This window comes from Halichoeres trimaculatus, unplaced genomic scaffold (genome assembly GCF_033239565.1).
Source record: "Halichoeres trimaculatus isolate MK-OKI-2021-1 unplaced genomic scaffold, fHalTri1.1 fHalTri1_scaffold_22, whole genome shotgun sequence".
Classification (NCBI taxonomy): domain Eukaryota; kingdom Metazoa; phylum Chordata; class Actinopteri; order Labriformes; family Labridae; genus Halichoeres; species Halichoeres trimaculatus.
In genome coordinates, this window is record NW_027437200.1 from 21244234 (window position 1) to 21264049 (window position 19816).

Here is a 19816-nt window from a genome sequence, read left to right on the forward strand (position 1 = left end):
CAAAGGGAAATACAATATATGTGATGTAAACAACTTGATTTATCAACTATCAAGGGGAAAAAGTTCTTTCTAGAAAAGCAGATCTTTTCTCTAAATGTTTTCCCCTTAATGTTATTTTATTGCAACTTGTAGACAAATTTAGAAAAAAAAAAATAAGGTAATGTTTTGTCGAACTTTTTTAACGATTTTTAAATTTCTTACGCCTTTTGGAAGGATTTATCAATAAACAACAGACTGTGAGTTGTTTCAATTAATACTCAATTAAATATTTATTTTATTTATTTTTACCATACTTGACATTTATATCCCAGTGCTGAACTATATCGTTACATAGTTTTGGATTCAATTTCCCTTAATTTTAAATGATGTTTCATGACTATCAGATTTTGGCTTATGTGTGTGTAACATACATTTTCCTTATTTTGTTATCAATCTGTGAACATTTCATAGTTGTATTTCAACTTTATCTATCTTGAAGGTTTAATTGTTCTGAACATCATTTTTTTCTTATACATACAATTTACTGTTCTGTATTATAATTACCTTCATTTATTTTTTTTATTATCTTATTTTATTTTTTTCCATCACATCACACAAATAAAGCATATTATAAGATTTCTGTTTTTTTTTTGTTTTGTTTTGTTTTTCTTTTGAAAGTCGTATGAAGCCCTGGTGTTGGATATGTTTTTTCTTTGAGTTACAAAACTGCACTCCTATTCTTAAACAATTCCAAGATAGTATCAAATGACCCAGTATTGCTATAAAATCTCATTAAATAAACACACTGCATTGAGAGGTTTAAGATATCAGCATTCAGAAACCTTTTCTCGGTAAGTATGAAAGCTGAGACTCAGCACAATCAAATATCCCACAATGATTCATACGAAATACACAGAAACTGTTTCACTTACCTGGCAACAGGATGGGATTTTAAAAATGCGTCTCGGCTCTGACTGCATTTGATGTTCATCAGAGCAGTTAATCCACTGGTTTGTTTATGTGAGCTCAGTTTAGAGTGATTTGCAAGGGAACAAAACAAGGATGGTTCGAGAGACGCTGGGCTGAACAAAATACATAAAATTGAAATTGGTTACATAAAATCAAGATGAAATAGAGACAAGCAATGAATGTATTAAAATTCCAAAGTTGGGATGTAAACCATAACGTTACATTCTGCTAAAACTAATTAAAAATAAAAAAGCAACCCAGACTCAGTCACATTAAATATTTATTTCGAAAATACAAAAGAACAAAACTCAGCTTCCTTACGCAATGTGCAAAAGTTTCATCAGAATTTGATATCATGAAAGGCGTTCGTAACAAGTGAAGCCTCAGTAGCATTTGTACCTACACATAAACATCTGCACACATGAAAATATCAGCCGTGGATGGCTTCATTTGAGCCACTGAGGCATCAACGTTACACATTTACATAAAAAAAAAAAAAACAATTATGACGCTAACATAATTTAAAACACATATCTGCCATTTATTGGTATCATAATGTGTGTGTGAAAAACATTATTTAGAGTTTTTTGTCTCATTTGGGAAAAAAAGACAACGGTACTTTTTTTTTATAAGGGTACATCAGTGGAGTCTAAGGGTAAACTTCATTTTACATTCATTAACAAAACTTTCCTACATTCCTGAGCCACTGGAAAACAAAAGTACTGTTGCTGACATCTACTGGCGAAGACATGGTACTGCGTCTTACGGTTCAACTTTCTCAAATCTCCACATCAGACAGTCAATGCCTGTTCAGTTAAGCATAAAATAACTATCAGGGCAGAAATTCAGCAGTCTCGTGGTTAAAGTATAAACATGTCAGTAAATCAAAAGTATTAGACTGTATTTGTTTCTGATTCCTCAAAGGTGTGAAAGCAGTCCGACGGTTATAAAAAGTGACCATCCTCCACCCTTCCTTCTTCACCTGCTGTGAATTCAAGCAAAACAAAACATGTTGCAAAAGAACCTGGAATGCATTGTGTGTAAGCAGATGCACGAGCACGGAAAGGGAAGTTATGGCGTTCTCGTCAAGACTAATGTAGGTGTCAGTTTCCTCATAGCAGGGCCAGGTAGAGCACTCCCACAGTGGCGAGGAAGGCTGCAAAAGAAGAAAAGTACAATGAGTGGTGGTGGTGCAAATTTGGAAGAATCACCGAACTAATTCGCATCATATCTGGTGCTTACCCTGAAGGAATGACTGCTGGAGCACGATGGCGTGGTTAGTGGTGGGAGACATCGTAGTTGTGGTTGTTGTGTTAGTGGAGTTGGAGGTCAGCTGATTGGTGACTGTGGCGCCAGGGTTTGCCAGGTTGACTGTATTACTCCTCAATACCGCAGTAGGGTTTCCAAGGGCACCAGTGGCTGAAGGAATCAAACATCACATTAGGGAAATCATATTCTTTCTTCTTGAGAAAGTTGTATCAAATGTTTGCAATTCTTAATTTTCAGCTTACCGGCGTTGAAAGCTCCAGTGCTGATCTGGAGTCCCACATTTGTAGTCCTGGTCGTTACAGTGGGATCCACAGTGGCGGAAAAAGAACACTGGATTTTACTTCCATTGACGCTGCCTTTCACGTTGTTCACTCTTTGCTAGAGAACAGAGACAGATGACATTACTGACAACAATCCTTGCTTGGGTAGCAGGTATTCTAACAAGCTAGATGGTGCTGAAGAAGTTAAAAAGAGAAGAGATGCAGAGTGTGTAATTAGTCTCAGTGTTAGGTAAGAGGAACTTACTTCCTGTGGGGTCAGCACTCCATTGTTGAGAACAGCACCAATGAATGTCACGGTACCATTTTTGTTTGCGCAGACATACGTTGTGTCGTTCCCTCCCTGCAGAAAAAAACAGAAACTGTCAATACAACGTGTTTACAAAGATGGCCTCAAACAAACTGTAGCTCTGGGATAGACTGACGATACTTTTTTTTTTATCTGTGCATGAGTGGCAGAACTTGACTAACCTGTCTTGAACCAGTACCAGTCAAAGAGGCAGCAATATATCCAAGGGAGTCTGCCGCCAGCTCAAAATTATAGTTTGATCCGCTGGCCAGCCTGGCAGAAAGGAAGGAACAATCCCCTGATGGGTTGCAACCGGAAGGCTCAGCTGCACAGAGTTTAATTGTTCCACAGCCCGAGTTAGAAAGAGCATTCTGGAAAGAGGATAGGAAGAAGGTCAGGGGCTTGCAACCTTTACGGTTCAACAGCATCAGTACAATCAATTTTGATTCCAATGAGCCTCATTGGGCATTTCTTGCTCACCTCAAGGTTACCCACTGTTGAGTTGGGCTGGATGGGTCCTGCAGCTGTTGTTGCAGCAACAGTTGCCTTGGCAGTAGTTTGTGGGGAACCAGTTGCTTTCATGGTAGTTTGTTGGGCGCCAGTTGCCTTCATGGTAGTTTGTTGGGCGCCAGTTGCCTTCATGGTAGTTTGTTGGGCGCCAGTTGCCTTCATGGTAGTTTGTTGGGCGCCAGTTGCCTTCATGGTAGTTTGTTGGGCTGCATTAGTTGCCTTCATGGTAGTTTGTTGGGCGCCAGTTGCCTTCATGGTAGTTTGTTGGGCTGCATTAGTTGCCTTCATGGTAGTTTGTTGGGCGCCAGTTGCCTTCATGGTAGTCTGTTGGGCTGCACCAGTTGCCTTCATGGTAGTTTGTTGGGCTGCACCAGTTGCCTTCATGGTAGTTTGTTGGGCTGCACCAGTTGCCTTCATGGTAGTTTGTTGGGCTGCACCAGTTGCCTTCATGGTAGTTTGTTGGGCTGCACCAGTTGTTGGCTTGGCAGTAGTTTGTTGGGCTGCACCAGTTGTTGGCTTGGCAGTAGTTTGTTGGGCTGCACCAGTTGTTGGCTTGGCAGTGGTTTGTTGGGCTGCACCAGTTGTTGGCTTGGCAGTTGTTTTTTGTGCGGTAGTGGCCTTAGCTGTCGTTTTTTGGGCAGTAGTTGCCTTGGCAGTAGTTTGTTGGGTAGTTGCTTGGGCACTGGTGTAAGTTGATACAGAGATCAGCGTCACAAACAGGACCAAGAAAACCAGTTTCATGTCCATACCTGTGGAGAATTGAGAGAATTTGTCAAAAGATGAGTTTAGAGTAACCTTAAACAGAGGCACGGGCTAATTATAGAAAAAACTGATGCTAGCTCCCAAAGCTTCACAACCACTTTAAAGAAATGTATTTATTTATATATATTTCCATTTTGATGGACTTGTTTACGATGCAACCAAAGAGGTCTTCTTTTATGACTAACCTTGGTCTTGTACAGTATCCTCACTTTACAAAACAGGGAAACTTTAGCATGTAGTTATTTTTCAAGCGTCTAGAATAAAGGAAACCAACAGCAACGACTATTTTTATTAATACACCATTGATACTTAAACGTACTTCTTGGTCATTTTGAGGAGCCGTAAGGGCCTTTCGTACACGCTGGCCTTTTTCTGTGATTAAGACTCTGTTTCCCATTGGCACTAGCATCAACTGTCGTGAGAGCGTGACAAGGCGTGTTTGTTTTGAAGCAAATGAGTAGATCGGATCGGCAGATCTTCTTTCTAACACGTCTTTTTCCTTTGTTCAAGACCAGTTTTACAAAATTCATTTTATGTTACACAGAAATATTGTACTGCACCGTCCTGTAGTAACAAGACGTGTTTAGCAATATTTAAGACGTTTATTGATAGACTCTCAAGTTTGAACAGACCACTGCAGAGTAACTGCTCTATTGCCCTTTTGCTTTTTGACAGTTCAGCTTTAGTGTCCCCAATTACTACCAAATAAATCCAAGAAATCCTTGGACCTGGCGTGGTCTTGCCATTGGGACTTCTACGTGACTTGGAAAACCCGTACTGGGAAACTGAGAAACATCATTTAGAAATAATTATTTTGGTAATAGCCTATTTTGAGATCACTTAGAAAGTCCTCAAAGGGAACTTATATATTATTATTATTATTATTATTATTATTATTATTATTATTATTATTATTTTTAATATTATTGTTATTATTTTTAATATTATTATTTTTTTAAAATTATGATAAATGACTGGGTTAAATGACTTGGGGATGGATTTGAAGAACTAACCCAGCAATGCGACCACCATCAGTTGTTAAATTTTGTATCAACCAAACGTTGTACAAATTAAATAAATTGATGTGCATTAATTAATAATGGAAGTCCAAAACTAAAAAATGATCAAGTTGCATATCATAAAACAGTTATTCTATACCAAAAGAAAATCCAAAATCTGTGAATTTGTCGAAAAATAAATGCAAAAATTTTAATCCTAAATTAAGTGTTAATATTTTGAAAAATAATGATATGTGAATTTCAAATTATATTTTTATATATACATAGAGGACAACTTACTTTTGAAAATTGCTAAATAAGACCCTCAAGAAATATTTTATCAAATCAGTAAATAATTAATTTAAGAAACGGAACTTGTCCATTAAAAAAAGGAAAATCTCAGTTTTTCTTGTATCTTACCTGCAGATGTTTTTGTCCTTAGTCTCAGAGATGGGTTCAGTAATAAGCAGATCCTTGATACGAAGATCCGGTGTACTTTTAATCAGGTGTGGTGCTGCTGATGTTCCTAAGAGAATTCCAGGTGAGGATGTGACACCTGTTTGCTCAGTGTCACTATTTAAACCAAAGGGGAGAGACAGGATATCGGATGCATAGGAAAAAAAAAAAAAACACGTCTGACATCATTAGCAATGTTTCTGGAGGGCGGGTCCAGTGGAAAATCAGGCTCAAGGGCATGTGTGATGAGAGCAAACCATGAATCTGCTTTGTCACGGTATGTTGGAGCCCCGCTGTCTCTGTCGGAGGTGGTTTTTAAAATGTTCTTCTTCCTGAAAAGCTCAGAGTGACTGTAACTCACATGATCGACTCAGAGGTGACAAGGAAACAAACTTTCAGGGGAAAGAAATGTTAAAGCGTCAAAAGGGTGGAGCGGAAAGACCCTGTGAGACCTTTCTGAGTGATTGTTTTTCCTGTTTTTGATTCTCAATTCTAAAATGAGACGTGAGAACACGAATCCTTTTACGCCACATAAACTGAAAGGCCCTTTGATGATGGTTTAGCTGCAAGAGAAATGACCAAATGAGAAGCAGGATCTGGATTTTTCAACCCTCTCTGTGCAAAAATGAATAAAAACAAAAAATATCACACAAAGACAGAAAAAGAAAATACATGAGCGAGTTGGTAAAAGATATTAATATCTTGTAACCATTGTCTTTGGTTTTCCCAAATTCTGACTCCCACTTTCAGAGATCCACCTTGAATTGTGCGTGTACTCTTCCCTGTCTGAAATCAGTCATGAGACTCGTGACATGGTGCCCAAAAACTGGTTTGTCAGTCGTGCAGCAAGCTCCTGTGTGTGTTTCAATAAAGCCATTGTGTTCTGTGGTTCATACAAACATTTGCACTCACTAATTAAAAAGCAGGCTCATTGAGTGGATTCTGTACTTTCATTTTTACAGGTTACACTTTGCTACACTGTCAGGGGAAGGGTTAAGGTTAGACAGCCTTTTTCAACTTCTACACTTATATTTATTTTCACCAGTTAGAAACAAAAAAGAGTCGTAACACATGATGCTAAGCTGTCAGCAAAAAGTTTAAAAGCTATCTTTCTTTAATCAGAAGATTTAAAATTTATTTCATCATTGTTTAAAGAACAACATGGTCGCTCTATTCTATCGCTAAAGTTTTTACCCCTTTAGGGTCCAGATCAGGCGTTTGCAACCTACTTTCATAGAAGCCAATTTGCCTCAGTTCACCTGGATTAAAGTTGATCCTGAGTCACAAAATTTACTTGATCTTCACAATAATAACTATAGACCATATGAAACTCTATACATAGTAAAGATCTGATGAATACTTATCTTAACTAAAAGGTTGTTGAATTTATTAAATTGAACATCTGATTTCTTTTTTTTTTTTAATTATTATTTAATTTATCATCCAAATTTGCATAAATGTAAAAAATTTCAAAATTTGAAAACTTGACATAAATTTCAAACATTTTTTAAATCTCAAAAAAGCTTTTGGAATTTATAGAAATTGCAAAAATAAATACATAAATAAATAAATAAATAAATAAATAAATAAATAAATAAATAAATAAAAAAAACAAATTCCCAAAAGATTTTAAATGAAAAGAATAAAATAAATAAATAAATAAACAAAGAATAAAAAAAATGAAACAACAAAGATTTGTAACAATTTTTAAACTTTTGTGGTTTCAAAAAGTTGCAAAAATGTAAAAAACAAACTTTAAAAATATTGCAAAATTTTTGAATTTTTTTAATTACAAAAGAAAAACTTTGAAATTTTAAAACTGCATTAATTTAAAAAAATAGAATCATAATCTTTTTGAAATAAAAAAACAAAATTTCTGAAAATATTTTAAAACAAAAAATCAAAAAATCAAAAAAAATATTGAAATGACAAAAGTTTGCAAAGTCTGATTGAAGAATGTGATTTCAAAAGTTTGCAAAAAATAAAAAAAATGCAAATTTAATTAAATCATACATTTTCTAAAAAAAAAAAATCATGACTTTTTAAATATTGCCAATGTCACATAAAATTTTTGTTAATTTAATATTTCCTAAAATTTTAAAATTTGTCTAATAATACTTGACTACTCTGATATTTATCTATAAATCATTCAACTTATCTTAACATCTTACCAGTTGTATAAACTTGAGGTTAGCCACAGGTGCATGGAAAGTTGGTGGGCTGTTGATGTTGTAGGAGGTGAAGTAGAGCGGTGGCAGGCTTTATTGACAGATGGGGTGAAAATTTAGTTCAACTAAATGTTAACACAGGATTTTATTTAGTGCCAGTGTCTTTTATTAACTATACCCTCTGTACGAAAAATAGAAAATTATCTATTTCATTTTTTTAAAGCTACAAGGAGCCACTGCAAAGGAGTCAAAGAGCCGTATGAGGTTTCGTGATGAACTCTGGTTATGGACTATGTTTATAAGATAATGGGAATGATTTGTGTAAGTTTGATGAGGAAAGTAATTTCTTGCATCCCTATTTGCACAAACTGCTCTCGACAGATGTGAACTGCCCTGGTCTAAAACCCATTACGTTCACGTTTTGGGTTTTTGAAACCTTAAAACACTCACCAACACAGGAAACAGTGCAAATAATGATGCTTTCAGAACAGCTGGTGTCTTTTTGTGTTAACACAAGCACAATACGCTCTCATGACTCATCCTGGGCCATGACAGTCCCCGACATGACCACTTCCCAAAACCAGTCTGGCTGCAGGTTGGATTTTTTTTGTTTAACATGAAACTGATCTGAGTTTTCACAGCACATATTGTTGAGCTGAATCAGACATCAGTGCTTTCAGATTACAATGGTGCAGCCCAGCAGTGTCTTGCACCATTTTAAGCTCAGGGTGAGTCATAAAAGTACCATGTGATGCTTCAAACATAATGAGGTCAACAAATTAGTAAAACGGTACAAGGAACTGACATGTTCTGAAGAAAACTGTAAATAAAATTTGTCTCACACACATTCTTTGTCAAAATAAGACATGTGTACCTTTCTCTAACCAGAGTTCTGAAATTCTGTCATAAAAACAATAATTCATCAATGTGCCATCCATTTTCTTCTTCTAATCCGGGGTGAGGTTACATAGGTAGCTAAGCAAGTTAGCCCAGACTTTTCTCCGACATGTTCAGCTCCTCCCAAGAGGTTTCTGGGTGATCTCAGCTGATGGGGCAGAAAATCCTGCAAATAAGCTCAGATGTTTCTTTCCACTTTGGGGTTTCCAGAAAGGAAATCTTCTTGAGGCATCCCAACTACATGGTCCAATCTTGTCTACCCTCATTCCTGGGCGAGACCTTGATGCTTGAACTCTTTCACCCAAGGCAAGGACCCACATCCTGATTACCTTAGCTGTAAACAATCCCAGGAACTGCTGAAAAACCACAGCCTGGACAAGCCAACAGACCAGCATCGTCTGCAAAAAGTTGAGTTTGGGAACCCCAGTTTAAAGGCCAGTCCCTACAGACTATTTATTCACTTTCAAACTGAACACAAGTTTTACAAAATGAAGATAAACTGACATCAGATCAGGCTGACACATTCACAGCAAACAGACCTCAAAGCTAAGCTATAAAAAGCTTTCTTCTTAAGCTAACCTTATGGTATTCAAAAGCTATATTGTGAAGCTTCTGAGCTCCTGAACGCAGCTTATCTGTCCAATAATTCATGAAATACAGTTCATTGTAGTGAAGTGTGTTTGCTGTGAATTCCTGGTCTGACATCAGTGTAGCTATTATTAGCTGTAGCTGCTAGCTTACAGCGGTGGCTAGATCTTTATAACAAGTGATTTGAAAAGACAACCACTAATTCAAACATGGCTAATATTTACATTAAGTAACAAAGGATTGGATAGCTGATAATATATATATATATATATATATATATATATATATATACATATATATATACATATATACATATATATATATGGGGAATTTTCATACACCTTGATTTCAAGTTGGATCCCAGTTTGTCTTTGTTTCAACTGTGTACACTGTAAACCTCAAAGTTCAAATTACTCAATTGGATTAAGCTATGAAAACTTAAAATTTGTTAGTAAGTTCAATTTTCTTAGAGTTGATGATTTCTGAGTAAATTTAACTTTTGTTACAGTTTAAGTAAGCACAATCTGAAATCATTAATTTCTGTGACTGTGTTTTGTAACCGTGAGTGAGGAGGGGACGCAGGTGATAAGGGACCTGGCTGTACTTCTAGATGTGCAACAGTGGCACAGGTTGTCTGTGCTCCACATGACATGGACTGTTTGTCTGTACGTCACAGCATGGACCAGCTGTCTGTGCTCTATGTGGTGTGGACTGACTTTGTCAAAAATAAAAAAATAAATCTTTTTACATTTTCAAAGTTGGCCTAAATAGCATGACAGTCCAGTCAAACCTTTCATTTGTTAATATACGAAGCGTTAGGCACACACTGCAAAAGTCAATAGGTACAAGACCCTGTGCCATGGAGCACAGACCACCAGTCAGCGCCGTGGGGCTCAGACAACCTGTGCCCCCTGAAGAACAATATTTCAATGTACAGCAGGGTCTCATATCTACTGCCTTCCCTCCTCACTCACGACTACTGAAGTTAGAAAATTAGAGCTGATTTTTGTTGTGACGGCGTTTGTTACCGTGAGTGAGGAGGGAACGCTGTGGATATGAGACCCAGCTGTTCTTTAAAATGTTATTTAATTTAGTTGTTCCAATCTGCTTCAATTTTTTATGATTACATTTACTTAATTCATAAGACAAATTTATTGATGTCACATCTTTCAGTTTTGAGTAAGGTCAACTTATGTTTGACAGTGATATACAACATTTTTTTAATTTGTAACAAATAAGAATCAGGTTTATTTGATTAAAGACATTTCGTTACTTAGTTTTTTTTAAGGTAATCAGTTTAAACATATTTTTCAAGTAAGCTCAACTTATCAGGGTTTACAGTGTAGCCCTTAACCTTGGCCTTGCAGAGAACTGGGACACCCCTTAGCTAGATGTGCTTGCGCAAAACCAAGGGCTAAGGGGTCGAATCTGGAGTGGCCCATTTGTTCCAATGATGCTAGAACAATGTCATCGATGTACTTACGGCTGTGTAAAACTTTTACAGTTTGATTTTCAAAGCGACTGGATCATTGATTATATCATCTTATTTACGTTGATGTATCTTGTTCAGCTGATCCAACTGGTTGCTGGCATGAGGAAGTGACATGTTTCTCTTTGGCTCAAGTCAGTTCCCGAAGCTGCTGTTTCATAACTCCTGGGGGCTAATTTTAGGTAACGCTCGATACCACAACTTCAGGGTTATGAGCCATGTCAAGTTTCTTTATCAGACTTATTGTAAGGTTTAGGACCTGGGAAACAAGTTCTCCAGCGTTCTGTATCTCTGACTCTTGACTTGAGTAGAGTAGGAGGGTTTCCACTTCTGTTTGATTTGTCTCTGTTGTTTCTACGACTGATGGTGGTGTCTCCAAAGGTTCAGCTTCAGGCTACTGTTGTCTTTGAGTTGTTTGTTTCTTTGGATTCTGCCTCTGGATGTGTGCAAACAGCAAAGTGGACAGGAAAAAATAAACAGACCCTCATACTGCTCTAAGCAACATGTTGGATTCTTGAGAAACCATGGTACTTAGATCGGAGATCTCATCTTGGCTTCCCTGGTAGAGAAACTTGTATCCTTAGCAATTGTTGTTACAGCTGCAGTATGAATACACCACGATGGTACCTCATCCTGTCTTTACCCGCGGGTGAATACTCAGGACAGTTGTTTGTGTGCTGTGTAGACTTTATGCAAATACCGTAAAATCAAATATTTGCCGGTGTCTCCCTTGTCAAATTGTGTGTTCAAGCCATATTTCCACAGAGTTTGTGATTGAGGTGAGTAGAGTGGTTTGTTTTCCCGGATGGACAGACGGTTCAGTATTCTTTCACAGTTTTCAATTTTACTAACATGTTGGAATTCACAACGGAGCTCTCTTTGGAGAAAGGTCCATATATAGAGTTTGTTCGGATTTCCTTAACACAGAGCTGCCTACATATCACACAACAGCTCAAAAATCCATGCAGAGCATCCAAAAATGGCCACAAACAGGAGGCTTGCAAATCTGATCCAGAGGGCTCAAAATTGATAGGGTTAGCCCTCTATGGTACCTCGTTGTCTCTAGAGTCTAGACTACATACCCATTTTTGGCCTTCTACACTCACACAATACATCCCAGTTGTCATGAAATACTTAAAAAAAAAAAAAAAGACCTTAAGGAACCAATGGCAGAGGTTGAGTTTGCCATGTGACCTTCTTAAGGTCAGACAGAATCCCTTTTTGCAGACTCTCTTGCAAGGACCAACTTGGCCAATTCTCGCCTCAAGACTTTCCAATAACTCCTTTGTAGAGCCTTTCTCAGTCCAGAAAATAAAAAGTTACTATTGATAGACAAGTAAAGCTCGATCTGTAATTGATTAATTTACTTTGTTTTGCAACACTGTACCTACAGCTTTACAGTTTCATTTATCAGACGCTTTTGTCCAAAGCAACGTTCAACACAAGCAAGAATTTAGACAGAAGGAAAACCTAGTTGGTGCAACAGCAGTGCTACAAGTTATTCAGCTGCACTTGTTGTCATTAAGTGCAGGATTTTATTTTTTAAGGTAGTGTAGAGTAGCCAACAAACTACATTTATATGCTGCAACAATATACTTCAACCTTCAAAAACATTCAGTAATTTGTGCTGAAAATTCACTAGGAGCTGGGTCTGAGACCTTCTGACTCATTCTACCCTGAGGACAAAAAGGAGAAGGCTCAGATTAAGGGTCTAAGTGTTTCCTGAACAGATGAGTCTTCAGACATCTCTCAAAGTAGAAACGGACTCTGTGGATCGTATAGAGTTAGGTAATTCATTCACCATTTGGGAACAACAGAGGAAAAGAGTCTGGCTAGTGATTCGGAGCCGCGCTGGGCTGGGAGCACCAGGCGTCTTTCACAAGCAGAGGGTAGTGGGTGAGAAAGAGTGTAGGGGCAGGTTGAAGACCAGATGTGCTGCTGCATTCTGGGTAACCTGCAGAGGTTTAAATGTGCACACAGGGAGGCTTGCTAGGAGGGAGTTGCAGTAGTCGATGCGTGATATTTGAAGGGCCTGTACCATTACAGATTCACCATGAAAACATTTTGGTTACTGTCTTTGGGTTTATATACTGTTCAAAAACCAACTGGTCATTAAATTGTTTTTGTTTTTTCTGGACCTCTTCAGTTTTTTTTCACCTGGATAAATTTGATATTAGTTTTAGTACAGTTCAGACTCACACTGTGAGCTCTGGTCTACTTGAGTGCAGAGTACAGGCTCATATCTTCCACACATTTTTCCCACCAAGGAAAAGTCTGTCTCTGATGAGCAACAGAAGTGACATCATTTTGTACAATGCTCATGTGAAGTTGGATAAAATATGTTTAGACCCCTTGACCTGTTCATTTCAATGGGGTGTTCCTCAATGGTACAGTATTGCCCGCAGGGAATGTTTTAACATAATTATTTTTTAATTTAGTTTTTACAATTTTTATGAAATGCATTGTAAACTGTTCAGGCCATCAAGTATTATCCTTTTTTTTCTTTTTTTTTTTTTTTAATTAAAAATAAATAAATAAATATAAAAATATATACACACACACACACACACACACACATATATATATATATATATATATATATATATATATATATATATATATATATATATATATATATTAAAACATGAATAAATTACTCTCTTTTTTCATTGCTGACCATTATGGTACAATGTTGCCTCAAGGCAACAAACCCAGAAAAAAAAAAATTATATATATATATATATATATATATATATATATATATATATATATATATATATATATATATATATATATATATATATATATAATTTCTTTACATTATGTTTATTTGACCTATTTTAAGACAAAAAAAAAATACTCAAAAATTTATTTTCCAACTGGCATCACTATGCGTAGTCTAGGGGGTTTTAAAAAATGTGCTTTATCTGCTCTTTTGTCTGCTAAGGGAACTCTTTCCTCACTTCTGAACTCGCTCTGAGAAAGAAAAATCATCAACAGAGCCTCAGTCGTTGACACCTCAGTCTACACCAAGACAAAACACCATGTGAACTGAACTCACATACATTACTTGACATGTAGCCAGGAGTGTGACCGTCTTTATATGAGGCGTCACTTTAACAGCCAGTCACTGTTTCACCTTCACTTCTTCACTGTTGTCAAAAATATCTAACCCCAGATAAACTCTGTCACCCGTCGTCGTGTCAAACTGTGCATGAGAGCTGGGACCTTTGGGGACGGCTCACTTCTGATACCAGTCTGGGCAGGTCTCACTCGTACAACAGGCTTTTTTACGCTTTCATGAACGTAAACTTTACACTTAACTTGTTCCTTAAAGAAACTGATGACACAGTTTTGAAAGTTGTTAAAAGGCTCGTGGGACACAAATGTAGCTTTCTGGTCAGGACTCACATATAACAAGATACATTTATCTTACATACATATTCTGCATGTTTTGTCCCTGTAGGTGTAGCCATAGTTTAAATTCTTGAGTATAGAAATAGTCTCTTGTTTATTGTGTTTCAGCCATACCACTCCTGGGTTGGGCTCTGTGAACTGGAGCAGAACCAACTGATACCTGTGTTCTGCCAAGATTAAAAAACTCTTTGGTTTGATTCAAAGTCTCACACCTGTGAGAACACGACACCACATCGTTTTTAAGAGGCCGCCTTAAAGTTATGAGACAGATATTTTGTTTTTTAAATAGTCTTTATATATCTTAGATGTTCATAAGTGGTATATTTCAGTTATATTTCTACTTTAACACAAGTACCTGTCTTTATTTCTTCGAGTAGCTTTTAAACTAATGTGGCGACTGGCAGACTTTCACAGATTTGAGGGTAAACTACTAAATAATCTTATCAAAAAGTGTTGATTTTTTTGTCTTCATGTAATATGATTGAAAAATGTTAGCTAAGCAGCTAGTTAAGTAAAATCCTCAGAAATAAGCTTTGAAATAAATAATAAATTTCAGTTTTGTTTTTACCCCAGTGATTGGGACTAATTTTTCACATCACGTTGTGAAAAGAAGGATGATGAGATACTTTTTCTTGTTATCTTGGAAAAAATTGGTCAAATCATTTTGCTACTTTTTGAAAGATGTACAGAAAAACAGGAATATGCTTCACTTTCCTCAATCATGTGGGCAGAAATTTTGCAAAGCATGTTTTCTGGCTAATGATTGCCAGACAATTATTATGTTATCTTGGAGAAAAGTTTTTTTTATTATTTCAGATAAGGAGAATAAACGCATTATAAAAACAACTTAAAATAGTTGATTATTTCAAGATGAAGTGAATAATGAAGTTTTTTTTTAATTATTAACTTTTGGGGCTTCCATACATTTTCTTTTCTTTTTTTTTTATTATTATTATAATTTTTTTTTTTTTTGGTATCTGTTAAACCTACCAATTTGATTTTTACATTGCCAGAAAATTATTTCATCTTAAGACAAAAAAGGTGAACTAATTTTTCTCTAGGTGCTTTCTGAAAATCTTAAAAAAAAAAAAAAAAAACGTCAAAAAAAGACCTCATTATCTAAGAAAAAAAAAAGGATTATGACCTCTTTTTCTCTTATTTTGTATTTGCTTAACCATTTCAGTCCAATTAAACTCCCTTTTGGATTTTCACACAGCTAGAAAACTGTTATGTTATTCCCCCCAAAATAAAACAAACAAGCAAAAAAAAAAATATATATATATATATATATATATATATATATATATATATATATATATATATATATATATATATATATATATATATATATATATATTTTTTTTTTTTTTTTTTTCAAATTTTAATCATGAACTTTTCAGGCTTCTGTAGTTTTTTCCCCATTTGCTCTAAAGTCTTTTTGTTATGATGGGTCACATCATTTGATGTTTGGCTAGAGCACTTTGGTATCAATGTGACAGAAAATTGGGTTTCTTTAAAAAGAAAATAAAAAAAAACAAAAAACAAAAAACAAAACTATGAATAACAAAACTAGACCATTTGGCACTAACTAATTAATTCTTAAAACCAAAATTTGGGGGGAGTTTTAAAATAATAATAATAATGAAAAAAAATAAATAATAATAATATTAAAGTCGCAGTTATGAATCATAATAATGAAAATAATAATAATAATAATAATAATAATAATAATAATATTACTATTTATCTATTTAAAAGTGCCTTTCTTGACACTCAAGATCACTTAACAGATAAATAAAAAACACAATTTAAAAAAGAGACGATCACAATGGAAATAAATAAAACCAAAAGAGGAACAAAGTTGACATCACGTCAAAATGAATCAGTGTAAATGGAAAAGATGGGAGTCATTTTTTCTGATGTGGGATCGAGGAGAGCTCCAGAGTTCGGGAGCAGAGCGACTGAAAGCTTTGAAGCTGCTGGACGCCAGGGGGGTGGGGGGTGACATCACAACTTTTATGTAACTTTGACTCTTATCATTCTAAAAAAACACCTGTTCCCCTGTTTGCCATCTCTGATTGCACCATGTGGTCTTCAAGTTATGTGAGCAGTCCAATGTCAATCAAGTTTCCTTTGTGCGTAGTGACTTCCTGCCTTACCAGTCCGTGGTCACAGACTCTGTGCCAACAGATAGTTCAGCATCAGACAGGTCCTGTGTTCTGTAAATTAACGCTTATCAACAGGATACTTTCAGACCCACAAATATGTCAGAAACGCGTTTGTCGTGCCTTCTTGGCCCTGTTTTCAAGCCACAAAAATCCTGCTCTGCTTGTTTATCAGCTTCATTAAAGTAATGTGATGAGTTTCCTCATGAACTTACGGTAAAGGTGAGAATCATCTTCAGATCTCCTAGTTAAAGTTTTAATCCCTCCCTGTGAAGGAGGTCTGTAAATACAGCTTTTTTCCCATCTATCAATATGACAGACTCATCTGACAGGTGTATTAAACTAGACAGACATGGCGGAAAGGAATCTATGCAGTGACGCAAAGTGAGTCACAGAAGAGTCAGTGTTTCTTTTCTTCATACGCAAGTTTATCCATCCGGACACAGAACAGATACATCAGTGTGTGGAGTGTGCGCACACTTCTTAGACAAATGACACAATAGATAATTTTGGGTTTGTGTCATGTTGACCCAGGCCGTGTTGACTTTTGTGAAAGGTAAACCAATTATTTCACATCCTTGTTTCAAAAGGCTGCAGCGGAGTTTACAGGGGATCTGCAAGACATGCATCCGTGTCATCATCCAGTTTGAAGCACAGTGTAGAGATGGTGGACACTGGAGCCTAACTGTCAGGCAGAAAAAGGACAGAAGAGCAGGAGAAAGATAGACAGGAGAGAGATAGAGCACGAGCTACAGGCTAACACAGGAGCTAACCTGTTTGTGCTAATGTTGATTCCAACCCACAGTCAGCAGTTATTCTGCAGTGGTCTGTTCAAACTTGAGAGTCTATCAATAAAATGAAGAGTGAGGTTTCGTCAGGATTCACTAACGTTACACATTACAGACATGTCACCGGGCTGCCGATAGCACTACATATAGCCGGCTACTACAACATTAGCTTGATGTCACATCTCAAACCGTAGCGCTACGTAACTGTACTTATAAATACCTTACCTAATATCCAATGACTATGGAAGCCCATTTTCACCAATTAAACAAAAGACAAAAAAAGTTGAAATTGTGAGATTAACAAACTCTTTCTGGTGTTGCAGTCTCTGCGTCACCTCTCTTACCCAGCCACGTAAACAGTAAGCAACCATAAACAAGGTAACTTATTCCACCATATAAATAGATGAACATTAGCAAGATCAAAACCTTTTAAGGGTGTATTTGCTCAACACTATCCCTAGTGAACCAGCGAGCAAAGATAATTTTTCATTTGTGGTATAACCACATTTAGAGTATGGCTTTATGTGCTCGCAGTCCATTTCTTTATCATATTAAACAGAAGATGAAGCAAACTTTAACATAAAGCTACTGCTTCTATTATATCACTATAATGAGTTTTTTTAATCTCATGACTTTGACTTATAAACTCATAAGTTTGACTTTTTATCTTATAACATTGACTTTTTTAATCTTAAAATTGTGACTATATGATACCATTATTTTGTTTTTATCTCATAAAAATGTCTAAATTATGTAATAGTTTTGACTTTATACCTTATAATTATGACTGAATGATCTTATTATTTCAACTTTTATCTCATAACTTGACTTTTAATTTTATAATGACTTTATAATCTCGTAATTTTGACTTTTTATCTCATTATAATGACCAAAATATTATTTATTTATTATTTATTTTTTATTTATTTATATTTATAATATCATTATTTCCCTTTTTTATTCCATAATTTTGACTTTTTAACTCAAAATTATGTTTTAACTCATAAATTTGACTTAATCAAATAGAAATGACTAAATTTTCTCATAATTTTGACTTTTTATCTCATTATAATGACCAAAATATTATTTATTTATTTATTTTTTATTTATATTTATATCATTATTTCCCTTTTTTATTTCATAATTTTGACTTTTTAACTCAAAATTATAATGTTTTAACTCCTAAATTTGACTTAATCAAATAGAAATGACTAAATAATATCATAATTTTGACTTTTTAGCTCATTATAATGGCCTAAATATCTCATTATTTCACTTTTTTATGTCATAATTTTGACTTTTTAGCTCAAAATCATGACTTTAAAATGTATAAATTTGACTTTTATCAGATAATAATGACTAAATTTTCTCATAATTTTGATTTTTTTATCCCCGAATTCCAACTTTTTATCTCATAGTATTGACTTTACCTCAAAACTTTGACATTTAAACTCAAAATTTTGACTTTTTATCTTTTAATAATAACTTAATGATTTAATTATTTCAACTTTTTTTTTAAATATAATTTTGACTTTTAAACTAATAATTTTAACTAATCATATAATGACTCACTTATCTCATAATTGTGACTTAATTATCTCATTTCAACTTTTATATCATAATTTTGACCCTGTTATTTCAAAATAATTACTTAATTACCCCATAATTCTGATTTTTTTCTATCTCATAATTTTGACTTTTCTTGTCATAACTATGACCTAAATATATAATTTTTCAACTTTTTTAAAAATAATTTTGACTTTTTTTTTTTTTTTTTTTTTTACCCCAAATTGGCTTTTAACTCAGAAATTGGACTTTTATCAAAGAGTAATGACTAAATAATCTCCTGGTTTTGACTTTTAATGTCTTAATTTTAACTTTCATCTCATAACTAGGATGTAATGATCACATTTTTTTACTTCATATTTCATAATTATGATCTTATTATCTCGAAATTTTCACTTTTTCATGACCTCATTTTTTTGTCTTTTTTTTGACCGGTGAAAACGGGCTTCCATAGTGAACTCAACAAATTCAATGAATAAGAAAATGTATTTATTAACAACCTTTTTTTTTTTTTACATGAAATATGATTTCTTAAGCATTATTTATTTCACAGATTCAACGAGAGCTTTTCAGGTGAAGGCATGAGTTGGGCTGAAGAAAGAGGAATGTTGCGACAGCTGTTGACGAGCTGGATCTATTTTTTTTCCCAGTCATTCAAAGAATGAAAAAACTCTCTTAATCATGAGCCACGGCTGATCCAACCCATGATTACAGGGTCACTCAGGGTTCTGCAGCTGGCGTTAGCCCACTCAGGGCTGTTATCAGACAACGTGGAGCTTTAAGATCGTTACTAAAGATGAGATTCACCAAATGTTTTTATCTTAGCAGCACCTGAAGTGACAGATTTACCAGAAACTCAGCTCCAACTTCCTGCTGGGGATTTAGTTTGTGATGGAAACTGTTCAACTCAGATTTTTTTAAAGTGGTGTTTTTTCAAGTTTAACATCAAGGAGGAGATTCAAGCTTCCTGTAGGAAAAATATGTTCATATCTAAAATTAATCATTGAACGTAGCTCTAACATCGGCTCACTCGTTTCCATGGCCTGTGGATCGGCTTCATAGCACAGGTGTAGGTAACCTGGATGAATTATTAAACGTTTTCTCCAATGAGTCAAAGGTTTCAGAGGTTTATGGGTAAATTTTTTCAGTTACCCAGCTGGAACATTGTCTGTGCGATGGCCAAACGATAAGCGTCTTTGTCTTTAATCAATCTATGAACTATTCCATC

General features: G+C 35.2%; 1 protein-coding gene across 1 annotated transcript; it reads right to left on the reverse strand.

Annotated features, from left to right (window-relative positions):
- Window positions 1-1601: 1601 nt before the first annotated feature.
- Window positions 1602-3456, reverse strand: LOC141784526 (putative ferric-chelate reductase 1). Its single transcript, XM_074662365.1, has 6 exons — window positions 3265-3456; window positions 2967-3155; window positions 2743-2838; window positions 2460-2595; window positions 2191-2367; window positions 1602-2104 (listed from the first exon to the last, which is right to left on the reverse strand). The coding sequence occupies exons 1-6, from the start codon at window positions 3454-3456 to the stop codon at window positions 2061-2063; spliced, it is 834 nt and encodes a 277-aa protein (XP_074518466.1). The 3' UTR covers window positions 1602-2060.
- Window positions 3457-19816: the final 16360 nt, after the last annotated feature.

Coding starts and splice junctions, on each gene's coding strand:
- LOC141784526 (XM_074662365.1), bottom strand. CDS start 3,456: ATGAAGGCAACTGGCGCCCAACAAACTACCATGAAGGCAACTGGCGCC. Junction 2,596..2,742: donor GAGTGCTGACCCCACAGGAA/GTAAGTTCCTCT, acceptor TCTGTTCTCTAG/CAAAGAGTGAACAACGTGAA. Junction 2,105..2,190: donor CCAGCAGTCATTCCTTCAGG/GTAAGCACCAGA, acceptor CTTCTTTTGCAG/CCTTCCTCGCCACTGTGGGA.